The sequence below is a fragment of the Mixophyes fleayi genome, chromosome 6 (genome assembly GCF_038048845.1).
Source record: "Mixophyes fleayi isolate aMixFle1 chromosome 6, aMixFle1.hap1, whole genome shotgun sequence".
In the NCBI taxonomy this organism is placed as follows: Eukaryota; Metazoa; Chordata; class Amphibia; order Anura; family Limnodynastidae; genus Mixophyes; species Mixophyes fleayi.
In genome coordinates this window covers 212,951,249-212,969,944 of record NC_134407.1, presented here as the reverse complement: position 1 = coordinate 212,969,944, position 18,696 = coordinate 212,951,249, and the positions used below count along the sequence as shown (strand labels likewise).

The following is an 18,696-nucleotide window of genomic DNA, read 5'->3' as shown; positions in this document are numbered from 1 at the left end:
CCGCCACCTTCTGTGGGGTCCAGTCATAGACAGAGGACTCAGAATGACCGGCCCACCAAAGATGGGGCTCTGGGTTCTGCTCAATCCTCCTGACACACAGGGACGGCTACTGGATGTAACAAGCTCTCCGGATGTTTCCTTCACAATTGTGTAATACTGTGAACGAGATTTATTAAATGCTACCTTATGAACATTACATAATTATATACACATTTCATGTCATTATAGTGTTATATAGTCTGTTAAACCAGAAGAAGGGGAAAAAATTATGAAAGAAAGCCACACACAATGTTTCCTTAAAGCCTAGGTTCCCAAACTGTGCGCCGTGGCTCCTAGGGGTGCCGTGGCCAGGAAGAGAAAAAAAAAACAAACAAACAAAAACTTACCAATCCGGCGGCGCCCAGCATCCTCTCTCCTGCCGCTTGTCATTGAATGTCGGGAGTGATGTCGTCACGCCCGGCATTCAGTGAGAATCGAGGAGAGAGGATGCTGGGCCCTGGGCGCCGCCGGATTGGTAAGTTTTTTTTGTTTGTTTTTCTCTCTTCCTGGCCACGGCGGGATGCAGAGGGGGCAGAGCGAGGGAGCAGAGAGGGCAGAGTGAGGATGCAGAGGGGGCAGAGTGAGGATGAATAGGGGGCAGAGCGTGGATGCAGAGGGGGCAGAGCGAGAGGGCAGAGAGAAGATGCAGAAGAGGCACAGAGTGTGTGAATGCAGAGGGGGCACAGAGTGTGTGAATGCAGAGGGGGCAGAGAGAGTGGGGATGCAGAGGGGGCAGAGTGTGGGGATGCAGAGGGGGCAGAGAGTGTGGGGATGCAGAGGGGGCAGAGAGTGTGGGGATGCAGAGGGGGCACAGAGTGTGTGAATGCAGAGGGGGCAGAGAGTGTGGGGATGCAGAGGGGGCAGAGTGTGGGGATGCAGAGGAGGCACAGAGTGTGGGGATGCAGAGGGGGCACAGAGTGTGGGGATGCAGAGGGGGCACAGAGGGTGTGGATGCAGAGGGGACACAGAGGGTGTGGATGCCGAGGAGGCACAGAGTGTGTGGATGCCGAGGAGGCACAGTGTGTGTGGATGAAGTGGGCACAGAGTGCGTGGAGATGAAGGAGGGCACAGTGTGAGTTAGCTGTAAATTATTCTTTGACAGAAATATAATTGAAAAAAAAATATAAAAATAATATTTTCCCTTGGCTTTATGTGTATTTTTTTTGCATACAACTAAATAAGTATTTCTGTCCTGACCTAAGTACTTATTACATTTATTTGACTATTTATAAAACAGGACTGCTTGGGAATTTATTTTGGAGAGGTGCCTTGAAAAAATTATGGATACTCTAAGGGTGCTGCGAACTGCAAAAGTTTGGGAACCACTGGGTTATAGGAAGGTAACAGTGCTTCAAAGTCAACCTACACCGTGGGCTTTTATTCCAGGTAGAGGAGCATCTAGATTTTGCACATTTTGGCCAATTCGGAGTCATCGGCTAAATTCACAAATTAACAAGAGGTTTATATATTGTTTGATTGGAGAACAAACAAAACAATGAATCTTAATTCAGAGAAAACATCAGGTTAAAGAAAAAAAAAATTAACTAAATCTATAAACTACCATTTTAATATCATTGCCCTATGTAACTATGTTCTACAGGCCTCTGCTGTCATGTACGACAAAAGTGACACTCCCAGAATCCCTCACCTCTCCAGTCAGCAGATAGATGGTGTCCAAGGAGAGATTTAATATTTTCTCAATCATATTCATCTTCAAAGTCCTGAGAGTCTGGTGATTCTCCATCATCACATCCTTGTACAGACCCTTGTGTCCTTCTAAATACTCCCACTCCTCCATGGAGAAATAGACAGTGACATCCTCACACCTTATAGGTACCTGACACACACAATGATACAGTCATCACCCAGACACATCCCCTGGTGTTACTGTATAATGTCCCATTCCCAGCAGTCACCTCTCCAGTCAGCAGCTGAATGATCTTGTTGGTGAGTTCTAGAATCCTCTGGTCATTGTTTCTCTCATGTATCAGTGAGTGAGGTAGAGGCACCGTGATGGTGCTCTGGGTCCTGCTCTGTCCTCCTGACATACAGGGACGGCTGCTGGGTGTCACATGATCCCTCTTCTTCACTACTGTATAATCCTAGATTTTGTGGGAGACATCAATAAAATGTTAAAGGAAAACTCCACCTACATATCCTATATACAATGTCTAGTATAATGAATATAGCACAGCTCTCCTGTAGCTCCCGCCACCTTCTGTGGGGCCCAATCATAGACAGAGGACTCAGAATGACAGGCCCACTAAAGATGGCAGAAGAGGCAAGTGTAATATATACTCTACTACTACAGTGTGGTACCTCACAATTTTGTGGTCGATCCCAAGTGTAAACCTGCGGCCACAAAATTGTGGCCTTATTTGTGTATTAAAATTTAAACGTAGCTCAAAATACAGTATAGATGCTGCCACATTAAAATAGGTTCTTATTTTTTTTCCCTATAGGTTACAACAGGAAAAAGGAAAGTGGATTCCATCTGGATTATCAAGGGTGTAGAAGCTTTTATTGAAATAAAATGACTTTGTAAATTGATATATGATTTTTAGTCTGCCCTAACATATCTTTACACCAAGGCTTAAGTAGCTTCAAAAGATACGTATTCTGGAGATGTGGCCAAAATTAACATCACGCTCCAACTGTGCTGAACTTTCACCAGATGACCCCTGAACCACCTCTTCAAGCAATTTACTTTTTAAATTATTTTTAATTATTTACATTATTTTTATTTTATGTCAGCATCTGCCTGCAGCTTTCTGCATTGCATGTTGCTTTGCATTGACAGCTCCTGCCTCCAGGACCTTGGACTTTGCATTAATGTAATATCTGCAGTGCCTCTGTTCCCAGAGGTGCTGCTATTGTGCCTTCCCTTTTCATCACTAGGGGTTAATCTGTTACACCTATTATCTCCTGCACCTGGGTGTTCCCTAGTTATACCTGCCTCTCTCTTTCCTGTGCTGGTCATTGTTGTTTTGTTGCCTTTCCTTATGGTTTTGTTCTCCTGCTGCTCCTGTGCTGGCGAACCCTCTCATTCTGCTGCTAACACCACTTCTCCGGACCTCTCTCCACTTACCATTCTACCTGCGTCCGCAGTATTCCTTGCAAACAGTATTCAGCCTTATCAGAAATCCCTGTGCAGTTTCAACTATATTTAGTTCATACTATTTATCTGTATTTTCTGTGCAATAAACACCTCATGCTTCATCACATCCCAGTCTCCATAGCTGTGATTTACATTGAAGCGTGACAGTATGACCAGCCCAAAAAACAACTTTGGAGCCGTGTGAAAGATTCTGCTTCAGATTTTATTTCTGGGACTTTTACTGCAATTTGCTTCCATTTGTTTATTTCTGCAAATATGTCTGCATTACCAATTTTTAAACTGCATCTGCTACAGACTCTACAAACGGACATAATTTTGTTACGCTCATAGCTGGTTCAATTTTCTGCTTTACTTACGGACCCATTCAGCAGACTATCAGATTTTGTCTCTTCTAATTATAATGCTGTTGATTTATCTCAATCTACTTTCTCTGCTGCTGCTGAATCAGTGCAAACAACACCTTTTAATAGTGCAAACACAGACTTGCATTAAATAAAGAAATACTGTTTAACAAACTCTAGGTTAACAGGTGGTCCACGCCCCCATCTAACTGAAGAGGAGTGGCGGCGCAGAAGGACTAACAAATTATGTCTTTACTGTGCCTGTAATGGACACTTCTTACAAGACTGTTCTCTCCGCAGACCACGACGGCCTACAGAACCATCTTCTGATTTTTCCCCTCCTCATTCTGGATTTGTTCGCACTTTACTTCCCATTTCCACAGTACAACCTGTTCTGCTCCCTGGAATGAGGCCCAATCCTCCAATTATAGTTTCCGCCGCCAGTCCTGAGTTGCCAGGCGCTGCCTCTAGTCGCTGGCTATGATTTGACAATGTTGCCAATAATAAGAAGTGACCCCTCACCTCTCCAGTCAGGTGACCTTCCCAGAATCCCTCACTTCTACAGTCAGGTTTCAGTTTTATTAGTAGAGATAACAGTAATAGCACTGTGACAATCCCAGAATCCCTCACCTCTCCAGTCAGCAGGTAGATGATCTCCAGGGTGAGATGTAATATCCTCTCAGTCATGTGACTCCTGTCCTTGTCCATCCTCAGTGAATCAGGGATTTATACAGGATGGGTGTCACCTTTAAATAACATTTACAGACTCTTCTCACAGTTCAATTATCTAGAAGTAAATATAATAATTCTAATAAACATCACAGAGCACACAAGTAATGCATTCAAATATGAAACACTGAGTGACCATTACAGCTTCTCTTCTCCCTGAGTCATAGAGCCCTGGTCACTAATTCTCAGAAGTTCCTCTGATCCAGCTTCATAAGACTGGTCAGTGACTATCACACAATGCTGTATTGTATAAGGTAAAACCAATGGTCCTCTCGTGCCTGGGAGTCTTGGTCCTCCCAGTCACCTATTTGGTAGTTTGCTCCACATGAAATCTGTTCCATACACCTGAATTTGGGATTTTTGGAGTAATATTTTCTGGTCTCTGTTTTAGTTTCAGAAACGGAGAGAGAATTCTGGTGCCCACAAACCCATGAAACGTAAATGTTTTGTGTCCGTCCAGAGGGGGCAGCACACTGGAACAGTGATTAGCAATGATGCTGGGACAGTGGCCTCAATTGTCTGTAGAGAACTGCGGAGCCACAAACACTCAGATTGGTTCTCACAGTGAGGCTGGGTACACACTACGTGCCAATCACACGATAACCGTTCAGCCAGATATCGCATTAGACTGTATCTAAAGCACATCACATCGTTTCATTTGATTTTTAAACTGACCTAAAATTCTAATTCAACGATGGTACGATGTTGTTCCAATTCTGTAGTGTGTATGCACTCAGGACCGGCAGTGTCCATAGATCTCTGTGGAGTGTGCAGAGTCAGTTATGACAGATGAAGAGCACAGATCTGAAGGTAAAAAGTGTACAGTGTGTACACATGAATCATCATGGGGATCAAGACTCGATGATAAATCGTTAACGATATCTCCTCGGGAGAATTATTCTGTAGTGTATACCCAACCTTAGTTATTACGAATATTATTAGCCCTCACTATATAATAACAGCACATTACAGAGCTTTATAATATGGGAAAATTCCCGGGCAAACAGTAAACAAACACTGATACAAGAGGAACAGAGGCCATGTCTGTATGAGCCGACACTGTAAAGGAGAAGGGAAATGTGAGACATAAAGACCTCAGCCGTGTTGTGTGAAAACTGAATAAAAGTCTGAAAAGCCCACGTGTGTATAACATCATCCTGACCTCTGTGTGAGTGTGTGATAGTCTCAGTAGGAGAACATTGATATCCATCCAGTGGACATAGAAGAAAGTGCCCAGATTCCCCTCTCAATAAACAGCTTGAATTGCTTTAAAGTGTATTTCCTGCACTGGTTCTAGATGATTGTATCTGTCTAATAACCTACAAAGTGACGTCATATATCTGTGTCTGTTATTATTCATTCACTGTATTATATGTCATGTACAGCTGAACCTCTGCTTAAGTGACACTAATACACACAGGACACAATGATAATACACACAGGTCACAATGATATTACACACTGATCACTATACACAGGTCACAATGATATTACACACTGATCACTACACACAAGTCACAACGATATTACACACTGATCACTACACACAGGGCACAATGATATTACACACTGATCACTACACACAGGGCACAATGATATTACACACTGATCACTACACACAGGGCACAACGATATTACACACTGATCACTACACACAGGGCACAATGATATTACACACTGATCACTATACACAGGTCACAATGATATTACACACTGATCACTATACACAGGTCACAATGATATTACACACTGATCACTACACACAGGGCACAATGATATTACACACTGATCACTACACACAGGGCACAATGATATTACACACTGATCACTACACACAGGGCACAATGATATTACACACTGATCACTACACACAGGGCACAATGATATTACACACTGATCACTACACACAGGGCACAATGATATTACACACTGATCACTATACACAGGTCACAATGATATTACACACTGATCACTACACACAGGGCACAATGATATTACACACTGATCACTACACACAGGGCACAATGATATTACACACTGATCACTATACACAGGTCACAATGATATTACACACTGATCACTACACACAGGGCACAATGATATTACACACTGATCACTACACACAGGTCACAATGATATTACACACTGATCACTATACACAGGTCACAATGATATTACACACTGATCACTATACACAGGTCACAATGATATTACACACTGATCACTACACACAGGTCACAATATTACACACTGATCACTATACACAAGTCACAATGATATTACCCACTGACCACTACACACAAGTCACAATGATATTACACACTGATCACTACACACAGGGCACAATGATATTACACACTGATCACTACACACAGGTCACAATGATATTACACACTGATCACTATACACAGGATACAATGATATTACACACTGATCACTACACACAGGGCACAATGATATTACACACTGATCACTATACACAGGTCACAATGATATTACACACTGATCACTATACACAGGTCACAATGATATTACACACTGATCACTATACACAGGTCACAATGATATTACACACTGATCACTATACACAGGTCACAATGATAGTACACACTGATCACTACACACAGGTCACAATATTACACACTGATCACTATACACAAGTCACAATGATATTACCCACTGACCACTACACACAAGTCACAATGATATTACACACTGATCACTACACACAGGTCACAATATTACACACTGATCACTATACACAAGTCACAATGATATTACACACTGATCACTACACACAAGTCACAATGATATTACACACTGATCACTATACACAGGGCACAATGATATTACACACTGATCACTATACACAGGTCACAATGATATTACACACTGATCACTACACACAAGTCACAATGATATTACACACTGATCACTATACACAGGTCACAATGATATTACACACTGATCACTATACACAGGGCACAATGATATTACACACTGATCACTACACACAAGTCACAATGATATTACACACTGATCACTATACACAGGGCACAATGATATTACACACTGATCACTATACACAAGTCACAATGATATTACACACTGATCACTACACACAAGTCACAATGATATTACACACTGATCACTACACACAGGACACAATGATATTACACACTGATCACTACACACAGGGCACAATGATATTACACACTGATCACTATACACAGGTCACAATGATAGTACACACTGATCACTACACACAGGTCACAATATTACACACTGATCACTATACACAAGTCACAATGATATTACACACTGATCACTACACACAAGTCACAATGATATTACACACTGATCACTATACACAGGGCACAACGATATTACACACTGATCACTACACACAGGACACAATGATATTACACGCTGATCACTATACACAGGTCACAATGATATTACACACTGATCACTATACACAGGTCACAATGATATTACACGCTGATCACAATGATATTACACACTGTCACACATACATAGGTCACAATGATATTACACACTGATCACTACACACAGGACACAATGATATTACACACTGATCACTATACACAGGGCACAACGATATTACACACTGATCACTATACACAGGTCACAATGATATTACACACTGATCACTATACACAGGTCACAATGATATTACACACTGATCACTATACACAGGACACAATGATATTACACGCTGATCACTATACACAGGTCACAATGATATTACACGCTGATCACTATACACAGGACACAATGATATTAAACACTGATCACTATACACAGGACACAATGATATTACACACTGGTCACTATACACAGGACACAATGATATTACACACTGATCACTATACACAGGTCACAATGATATTACACACTGATCACTATACACAGGTCACAATGATATTACACACTGATCACTATACACAGGTCACAATGATATTACACACTGATCACTATACACAGGTCACAATGATATTAAACACTGATTACTACAACAGGTCACACTGATATTACATAATAATCACTATACAGATAACAATGATATTACACATTGATCACTGTACACAGGGCACAATGTGTTACCTGATAATAATGACCTCCTATATACAAGTGTCGGTAACTTGGGTTATGATCTCTCTCACTATCTCCGGATGTTTGTTCTCCTTAAGCTTTACTCAAACAATAAAGATTTTTCTGTTCAAACACTTAAAACAGCTGACGTGTCGGCCATTTTCCTGAAGACTGACTGTGACTCTGACTAACACTCACTCACATCAAATATGGCGCCTTAACTGAAGACTGTTTGACTTAAAAGTTTTACCCACTATAATCGAAAGCGTCAGGAATGTAAACTTAAGTTACATAGATAGTTGTTTATTGTGTTAGAGTCACAGATAACAATTTGACTTCAACAAAATGGTCTGAGTAACACGTGTTGGGAAAGATAAATGACTAATAATCTGTACTGATGTGCATTTATTTGTATATATTATATTTATATGCAGGAGCTGTAAAACAAATATTTAATCTTTCTTTGTTAAATACACAGTTGTCAGCTGTTTAATGTGTCTAGAAATGTCTCTATCTCTCAGTGCTGATCATCTCCACAGTACAATTTATATTATTGTTTGTATTTCATGCAGTTCTCAGTAACTTTTCATATTCTCTGGCATTATATGAGATTATGACTCCTCTCCCTATACTTCAAAGGGAGGTTTTCCAAGACTTATCTACCATAGACAGCAGCAGTACACTGAAATTATTATTTAATTATATAAATATATATATATATATATATATATATATATATATATATATATATATATATATATATATCTATCTATATCTTTCAATATTTTTTTTTTTTTTTTACTAGTGGAACTGGAAGCCCAAATCAGACAAAGCCGGGTCACGCCTCCGTAGAGGCACTATGGGCACTGTAGACTGACTGGCAAAGCAGTGAGAGTATTCTTACCACTGCTAGTATCACTCAGCTGCCCTTTTAAAACGTAAGATTACTCAACAATTAGTTCAGTAAACATCCATTATGGGGATTGTAGTACATAGAGGTCTTTTATATTGTCACAAGCCGCGGCTTCACTGCAGGCTGCCCTGGCTCGTTCTCTGCTGGAGTCTCGTGTCCCGGCATCACAATGACGATTGGGACATCATCATATCCACGCACCCCAGCTGTCAACAGGGCAACAGCCGGGACTTTTCTGATGTTAACCACTGCGGTCCAGCTAGTTGACGGCTGGGTTCACGTGCTCATTCTGCACTGTCTAATTACAGCCTCCTGAGGCTGATTGTTACCCCTGTGGCTTCCTCCACTCATTGCCTCCTACATGTTTATAAGGCAAGGAGATTTTGTCTGTTGCTGACCTGCTTTAGTGTTTTTGTCCGTGTTTCTGTGGATACTCGGCTTCACTGCTGTGTGATCTCTCGTTGTGACCATTGGCCTGTTTACCAGATTTTGCTAGTTTGCCTGTTGCCCTGACCTCAGCTCGATTACTGGATTCTGCCTGTTTGTTTGTGACCCTGGCCTCTGCTTGGCTACCGGATTCTGCTTGCTCACCTGTTGCCCTGACCTCTTTCTGGTCACTGCACTCTGTTGGTCTGTCTGCTTGCCTGGACCGCCTTGGACTCCATCCTGTCTACAGGTATCCTCCTACCACTTGCACTGTGCTTATCAAACATAAGCTCCTACTATTAAGAGTTAAGACCTGGAGGCATCTGAGTACCTGAGAGCTAGACTCACTCTACAGGAAAGGTAGCTGCTACAGCAGAAGATCTCTTATGGGGAACAGGTGTCATCTTCTCCTGGATGGTAGGCTACAGCGGCAGTGAAGACACACAAGTCCAAGGTTTTGGTACAACTGACCTCAGCCAGTTTATTAAGCAGAGAAAAATAAAGAGAACTTCAAAATAAACACCTTGCCTGTCTGGCACTAACTAAACACATGTTGTTCCTGACTATCAAACTAACCAAAAAACATAAGAAGTTCCAGGACATATATTTCACTCACAACCAATATCAGTCTCTCTCTTAGTATCAGGCTTTCTCTTCTAGAGACTCTGCAGTCCCTTCTCATAGGCAGAGCCGAGACTGAGATTGATCTGACATCCATCGAAACACATCTCACAGGTGCAATCATTCATACTAGGCGAGAATCAGGCCAGAGAGAAGGAGGTTACAGTAGTCAAGGCGAGAGATAACAAATGAGTGAACAAGGGTTTTCGTAGCTTCCGTGGTGAGAAAGGGACGTATCAGATATATTCCGAAGGTGGAAGTAGCAGGATTTTGAGAGGGACAGAATCTGAGGTTTGAATGAGAGGGAGGAATCACGGATAACCCCAAGGCATCGGACTTGGGGGACAGAAACGAGGGTAGTGTTATTAACAGAAATAGAGAGGGGGGGAGGGGGGAGAGTCCTGGAAGGGGGGGAAGACTGTAAGCTTGGTCTTGAGAAATATTGAGTTTAAGGATGGCCGAGAGACAGGAGGAGACACGAGACAGAAGGGAAGGGGAGAGGTCAGGGGATGAAAGATAAATTTGGGTATCATCAGCATAGAAGTGGTACTGGAGGCCAAAGGAGCGGATGAGGACATCAAGGGAGGAAGTGTAGAGGGAGAAAAGCAGGGGGCCAAGAACGGAGCCTTGAGGAACGCCAACAGGTAGGGGAAGAGGGGGTGATGTAGAATCATGAGTAGAGACTGAGAAGGAGCGGTTGGTAAAGAGGAAAGCCAGGAGAGGACAGTGTTATATAGGCCTATAGATTTGAGAGTTTGCAAAAGGAGTGTGTGGTCAACGGTATTAAAGGCAGCAAAGAGGTCAAGAAGAATAAGAAGGGAGTAGTGTCTATTATATTTAGCGAGGAGAAGGTCATTAGTGACCTTAGTGAGGGCAGTTTCAGTGGAGTGGAGGGAGCAAAAACCAGATTGGAGCGGGTCAAGGAGTGAGTGAGAGGAGAGAAAGGAGGTGAGACGGTTGTAGACAACCCGTTCAAGGAGTTTGGAGGCAAAAAAAAGAAGCGAAATAGAGCGGTTATTAGAGAGAGAGGCGGGATCAATGGACGGTTTCTTGAGTATGGGGGAGACAAGAGCATGTTTAAAAGAGGAGGGGAAGATTCCAGAGGAGAGGGATAGGTTGAGGAGGTGTGCAAGGTGGGAGCAGGCTTCAAGAGAGAGGGAGCGGTGGAGGTGGGAGGGGATTGGGTCCTGTGCGCAAGTGGAGGGGGGAGAGGAAGAGAGAAGGGAATGGACTTCATCTGCAGATACCGGAGTGAAGGAAGAGAAGGAGGGTGAGCTAGCAGAAGGGGAGGGGAGAAAGGAGATAGCAGCAGCAGAGGAGGGTGAGAAGGGGGACAGATTGGGCCTGGAGGGGGGCGAGGGTGGGATAAGAAGGGACTGTTGGGAGATGTCATGACATATAGACTCAATCTTGGAGGTGAAGTGGGTAGCAAAGTCGACAGCAGAGAGCGTGCGGGAGAGTGGGAGAGGGGAGAGTAGGGAGTTGAAGGTGGCAAAAAGCTGATGGGGGTTGGAGGATTGGGAAGAAATTAAACCTTTAAAGAAAGATTGTTTAGAGAGCGATAGGGCCGAACTGTAAGAAGCAAGTATGAACTTATGGTGGAGGAAGTCAGCACGAGTGCGTGACTTTCTCCAAAGCCGTTCTGCACTGCGGGAACATTTTTGAAGATAGCGGGTAAGTTTAGTGTGCCACGGTTGCGGCGGGGACTGACGAAGCTTGACGGTGACAGCTGGGGCGACAGAGTCAAGTGCAGCGGTAAGAGTGCGATTGTAAAAGGAGGCAGCCTTATCGGGGCAAGAAAGAGTGGTGATGGGGGAGAGGAGCGAGCCCAGGGAGGAGGAGAAACTGGTAGCGTCAACTGTGTCAAGATTAGTGCTATGTATACTATACTAGAGCGTTGATATAGCAAATGGTTACAGATAGCGGTTACATTTGCAAAATAAACCATAGGGTCTATCCCCGAACCCTAAGAAAGTAGTGTTTCCTTTTAATGAATAAAATGAACCCCATTATTTTTGACCAGGATGGTCAAGAGTCTTCATGGAGAAGTCACATCTATGTTTGCAGGCTCTTAAACATGTCACCACAAAAAGCTCATTAGGGCTGTGGATGGTAAACCTTTGTTATGTAATGTCTGTCTGTATCCCCTTGGATGTAATACAATGGAGGATATTACATTATCCATTAAGTGCCAAAAGGAGAAGATTTTCTTACTTCTGCTCTCTAATAAGTTTTCCTGTTATAAACCACCATGGCTGTTACCAAAGTACTTTACATTTCTCCAAAGCATGAGAGACCTTGTTTCTGTGGATATCTAATGTCACCCATCATTAATGCAATGTATATATTGACTAACACCCTTTACATTTGAACCCTCTATTCACATATTTTTATGGGGAGATTCAATAAAAAAAAAATCAACATGTGTTTCCGGAAAGGCCACGAGACACCTCGTGCGGTTTTTTTTTTACTGCAATAATGCCGATTTTTAAGACGCATTATTTTTTACCGTAATAAAGCGCGGAGAACATTGCGGCCAATTGAATTTTCCCCTTAGAATGTGAATTTACCTCATAGCAATTATCCACAACACGTATTTTTTGCTTTTGGTCTTTAGTTGTCATGTTACCCGTCAAATAAAAAAATATAAAAGCTTTATAAAACCTTTATTATATTGCTTTGAACGTACTGCAATTATCATTAAGTAAATTTGCCTCCCTCCATTGTTGGGACAGAACTCACTATGGAAGTCATAAAATGACTAGAGCAAAACCAAAGCACAATTCGGATCGATCACTGTTCATTACTAAGTATATCTAATTTAGGGTCCTATTTATCATACAGTAATTCTGTGTAAAATACTTTTCGGGGATCAACCGCAAAAATGTCATTTATCATCATTGCATCGTAGCAGATATCTATATCATCTGATATTTGCATCTGTGTTCGTGTTACTGAGCATTCCCCATAAAAGTGTATGGGGAGTAGAGCTCAGTAACGCTATTTAACAATAGTCGAAGTTAAACAAGTTTCTCTTTTTTTCATGCTAATGTAGTTAGAAGCTGGCGTACATTATCATAATTGAAAACGTTCAGTGCTGTCAGCTCTGCTCCAAAGAGTAGAGCTGGACAGCGCATGAGTCGAGGGATCATGTGATCCCTCTCTGTGACGATACACTGGCAGTGGGACACGGCTCTCTGTGCGCATGCCCCATACTATCGGTCGGCGCATATGCACTAGGATTTTCAGAAAAATGCCGGAGACAGTTCTCTCCGAACTGAAGAGGCTGAGAAAAGGTAAGTGTTAAACTTCACAGAGACAGCAGTTTAACATGACTGCTGTCCCTGCTGAAGTTTTTTTTATAAATATGAAAGATAGTTTTCAATCTTTATTGCATTGATAAGGATTGAACTATGTTTCATAGTTGATGAGGTTGAAAAAAGACACCAGTCCATCAAGTTCAACCTATTTTGGATCTCCTGCGATTAATCCAGAGTAAGCAACCGCCAATCTGTTTCAATTGTGAAAACCCCCCAGACTCAATATTGCAGTCCTATATCCACTACTATCCTTCATTTTAAATTAACGGTTGTATCCCTGGATACACCTTTCCGCTAAAAATTTGTCTAACCCTTTCTTAAACATATCTATTGAATCTGCCATCACAATCTTCCCTGGCAATGAATTCCATATCTTGACTGCCCTTACTGTAAAGAACCCCTTCCTTTGCTGGTTGTGACATTTCCTCTCCTCTAACCTTAGGGGGTGACCACGTGTCCTGTGTATGGTCCTTGGGGTAAAAAGTTCCCATGTAAGCTCTCTGTATTGACCCCTAATGTATTTGTACATATTATGTGATGCTACATAAATATGCCCCTTAGTGTTAGCACTAAAAACCATAGGACATGCAATGCAGCCTGGGAAATACTCAGAATGTTGGAATATTCAAATTGCTGAAATGTAAACTGTCTGATACACTTCATGTGTCCTGTGTTTAAGACTCTGGGATTAATTGATGCCTGAAAAGCAGCTCACACATGAATAAGCCTGACAGAAAAAAATAATTTTCCATTTTGAATTCAATAGATATTTTGCAGTTTAGCCGATTCCCCCGTTACATCAGAACGCTGCTCTGACTCCCCCATTACACTAGACCGCTGCTCTGACTCCCCCGTTACACTAGAACGCTGCTCTGACTCCCCCGTTACATTAGAACGCTGCTCTGACTCCCCCGTTACACTAGAACGCTGCTCTGACTCCCCCGTTACACTAGAACGCTGCTCTGACTCCCCCGTTACATTAGAACGCTGCTCTGACTCCCCCGTTACATTAGACCGCTGCTCTGACTCCCCCGTTACATTAGAACGCTGCTCTGACTCCCCCGTTACATTAGAACACTGCTCTGACTCCCCCATTACATTAGAACGCTGCTCTGACTCCCCGTTACATTAGAACGCTGCTCTGACTCCCCGTTACATTAGAACGCTGCTCTGACTCCCCCGTTACATTAGAACGCTGCTCTGACTCCCTCGTTACATTAGAACGCTGCTCTGACTCCCCCGTTACATTAGAACGCTGCTCTGACTCCCCCGTTACACTAGACAGCTGCTCTGACTCCCCCGTTACATTAGAACGCTGCTCTGACTCCCCCGTTACATTAGACCGCTGCTCTGACTCCCCCCGTTACATTAGACCGCTGCTCTGACTCCCCCGTTACATTAGACCGCTGCTCTGACTCCCCCATTACACTAGACCGCTGCTCTGACTCCCCCGTTACACTAGACAGCTGCTCTGACTCCCCCATTACATTAGAACGCTGCTCTGACTCCCCCGTTACACTAGACCGCTGCTCTGACGCCCCCATTACATTAGACCGCTGCTCTGACGCCCCCATTACATTAGAACGCTGCTCTGACTCCCCCGTTACATTAGACCGCTGCTCTGACTCCCCCGTTACACTAGACCGCTGCTCTGACTCCCCCGTTACATTAGACCGCTGCTCTGACTCCCCCGTTACACTAGACCGCTGCTCTGACTCCCCCGTTACACTAGACCGCTGCTCTGACGCCCCCATTACATTAGACCGCTGCTCTGACTCCCCCGTTACATTAGAACGCTGCTCTGACTCCCCCGTTACATTAGACCGCTGCTCTGACTCCCCCATTACACTAGAACGCTGCTCTGACTCCCCCGTTACATTAGACCGCTGCTCTGACTCCCCCGTTACATTAGAACGCTGCTCTGACTCCCCCGTTACATTAGACCGCTGCTCTGACTCCCCCGTTACACTAGAACGCTGCTCTGACTCCCCCGTTACATTAGAACGCTGCTCTGACTCCCCCGTTACATTAGAACGCTGCTCTGACTCCCCCGTTACATTAGACCGCTGCTCTGACTCCCCCGTTACATTAGAACGCTGCTCTGACTCCCCCGTTACATTAGACCGCTGCTCTGACTCCCCCGTTACATTAGAACGCTGCTCTGACTCCCCCGTTACATCAGAACGCTGCTCTGACTCCCCCGTTACACTAGAACGCTGCTCTGACGCCCCCATTACATTAGACCGCTGCTCTGACTCCCCCGTTACATTAGAACGCTGCTCTGACTCCCCCGTTACATTAGAACGCTGCTCTGACTCCCCCCGTTACACTAGAACGCTGCTCTGACTCCCCCGTTACATTAGAACGCTGCTCTGACTCCCCCGTTACATTAGACCGCTGCCCTGACTCCCCCGTTACATTAGACCGCTGCTCTGACTCCCCCGTTACATTAGAACGCTGCTCTGACTCCCCCGTTACATCAGAACGCTGCTCTGACGCCCCCATTACATTAGACCGCTGCTCTGACTCCCCCGTTACATTAGAACGCTGCTCTGACTCCCCCCGTTACACTAGAACGCTGCTCTGACTCCCCCGTTACATTAGAACGCTGCTCTGACTCCCCCGTTACATTAGACCGCTGCCCTGACTCCCCCGTTACATTAGACCGCTGCTCTGACTCCCCCGTTACATTAGAACGCTGCTCTGACTCCCCCGTTACATTAGACCGCTGCTCTGACTCCCCCGTTACATTAGACCGCTGCTCTGACTCCCCCGTTACACTAGAACGCTGCTCTGACTCCCCCGTTACATTAGAACGCTGCTCTGACTCCCCCGTTACATTAGAACGCTGCTCTGACTCCCCCGTTACATTAGAACGCTGCTCTGACTCCCCCGTTACATTAGACCGCTGCTCTGACTCCCCCGTTACATCAGAACGCTGCTCTGACTCCCCCTTTACATCAGAACGCTGCTCTGACTCCCCCATTACATTAGAACGCTGCTCTGACGCCCCCGTTACATTAGAACGCTGCTCTGACGCCCCCGTTACATTAGAACGCTGCTCTGACGCCCCCGTTACATTAGAACGCTGCTCTGACTCCCCCGTTACATTAGAACGCTGCTCTGACGCCCCCATTACATTAGAACGCTGCTCTGACTCCCCCGTTACATTAGAACGCTGCTCTGACTCCCCCGTTACACTAGAACGCTGCTCTGACTCCCCCGTTACATTAGACCGCTGCTCTGACTCCCCCATTACATTAGAACGCTGCTCTGACTCCCCCGTTACATTAGAACGCTGCTCTGACTCCCCCGTTACATTAGACCGCTGCTCTGACTCCCCCGTTACATTAGAACGCTGCTCTGACTCCCCCGTGTTAAATATGATTTTTTGTTAAGGCCTCATAAGGCCTTTGTTCAGCCATTTTATTGTAACTTGTATAGAAATATTATTTGCTAGAAGAGATTATTCATTTTTCTGTTAACTTGCAGTTTTGCAATATGTGAGCCTATGGCCTTGAAGTTGAACTAATAGAGAACACCTGAAGAATGTAACCAGTTATGAAAACAATAATGAGCTTCATATCCAGCTGGTAGTATGGGAGCTATATCCATGGTGTTGCACATAGCATATCTCCAACTCCCCTTGAGATAAGAAATAATAGGCTCATCTGTCCTTAGAAGGGGGAGAAAAGTAAACACCTCAAGAATACGTGAGAAAGTTAATCAGTAGCGCTTCTCATAAACTAGTGGTATAAACTATTGTATGCATATGACGTAGGATTCATTTATTCAGTAGCCTATAAAAACCTGTATCTTTGTATCAATAAACTAGAGAATATTCCTTGCATACAGAACTTGGTCTGTGTCAATTCTCTCCAGCTGATTGAAGCGCTTCCAGATATACTTGACACCACAGGCTGACTTGGGTCAGAATTTTAGATTTAACAACTTGGAGGTCGCCACAGAGATTCGCTGTCCAGCAGGCTACAAGACAGACAACGGAGGTTTCCCAGCACATTGAACCCCAACATCCGCGGTCAGTAGATTTCTACTCGTTGGTCTTCCTAGTCTGGGTCACCTCATGTCTGTCTGAGGCACCTGACACGCGAATTTGTGAGTCTCAAGTATCATCTGATTAATATAATACAGTATTAACCCAATTTGTTTACTGTAATTGTATTGTTGATTAGATTTTTGAAAGATGATTGAATTTTGAGTGCATGTGTTTGTACCTATGTATGATGTATAAAGCATAAAAGTCACATAAGACATTGATCAAAGAAGCATGTAATGGAATAGAGGGATTTAGAGAGTTATTGTTTTGAACATTGAGTGAACATTTTAGACACCATCCCCAGAGGTATATCAAAGAAGGGAGATTCTGTAATCTGCCCAAATTGTGTAAGAGAGATTTCCAAAAGACCTTCGCCCCAGATACTGTCAAAGAAGCTATTTAGCACGGACATCCAGTACAAGGAGTCCACAGAACGGGACGTCCAGTGCAAGGACAACCCACAGAAACTAGATAAGAGTCCCGATTTGGACTCAACAGAATACTGTCAATATGAGTAATATAGATAGTAAACAAATGACAGCAGCTCCCTCATAGATATGATGCACAAAGACTAAAGGAAATGGGGGAGTAGAAGGTCTGCAGGGAATTTTTCAAGAAAGCGGGGATAGCCAAAGATATGTGTGGATGGAGAAACAAAGGTGTTGCAAGTGGTAATGTGACAAGAACAAAGGGGTATTGAGATCAAACCCCAAGAGATTGTTTGAGGTGGCACAGGAAAGTTAAGAGATCTGAAAAGTCGAAATATATGTGGATATGCTAAATGCATCGGAAGCTGAATAATGAATCAAGTAGGTTGTATATTATAAATGTATGTTTGATCCTGTGCAGCTGAATAAGTGAAATGTGCCCCTCCCTTATTCTGTGTAAATGATTTCAGTGTGTTGAGATAAGAAGCACACTGTTTTTTGTTTTTTGACAATGTATGTAAAATTAAAAAAATGTGTCCGGAGTGCTGATTGATGATAACATGTTGAAGCTAACTTGTATTTAGTGTA

At 43.6% G+C, this 18,696-nt stretch overlaps 2 protein-coding genes across 5 annotated transcripts in view; one reads left to right on the top strand and one right to left on the bottom strand.

Moving 5' to 3' along the window:
* The window catches only part of LOC142159801 (uncharacterized), a 61,031-nt gene extending 52,548 nt beyond the window's left edge, over nt 1-8,483 (bottom strand). For 2 of the 4 annotated variants that reach the window (XM_075214539.1, XM_075214543.1), the window contains exons 1-2: nt 8,356-8,483; nt 4,129-4,285 (exon numbers count right to left, since the gene is read on the bottom strand). In XM_075214539.1, coding sequence (XP_075070640.1) covers nt 4,129-4,206 — 78 coding nt within the window. In that variant the 5' untranslated portion in view covers nt 4,207-4,285; nt 8,356-8,483. Of the gene's footprint in view, nt 1-1,687; nt 2,142-4,128; nt 4,286-4,902; nt 5,262-8,355 lie in introns of those variants that run through there. The other 2 variants (XM_075214540.1, XM_075214544.1) reach the window with 2 other exon arrangements.
* The window catches only part of LOC142159906 (uncharacterized), a 543,776-nt gene that overhangs the window by 342,100 nt on the left and 182,980 nt on the right, over nt 1-18,696 (top strand). The window lies entirely within an intron of this gene.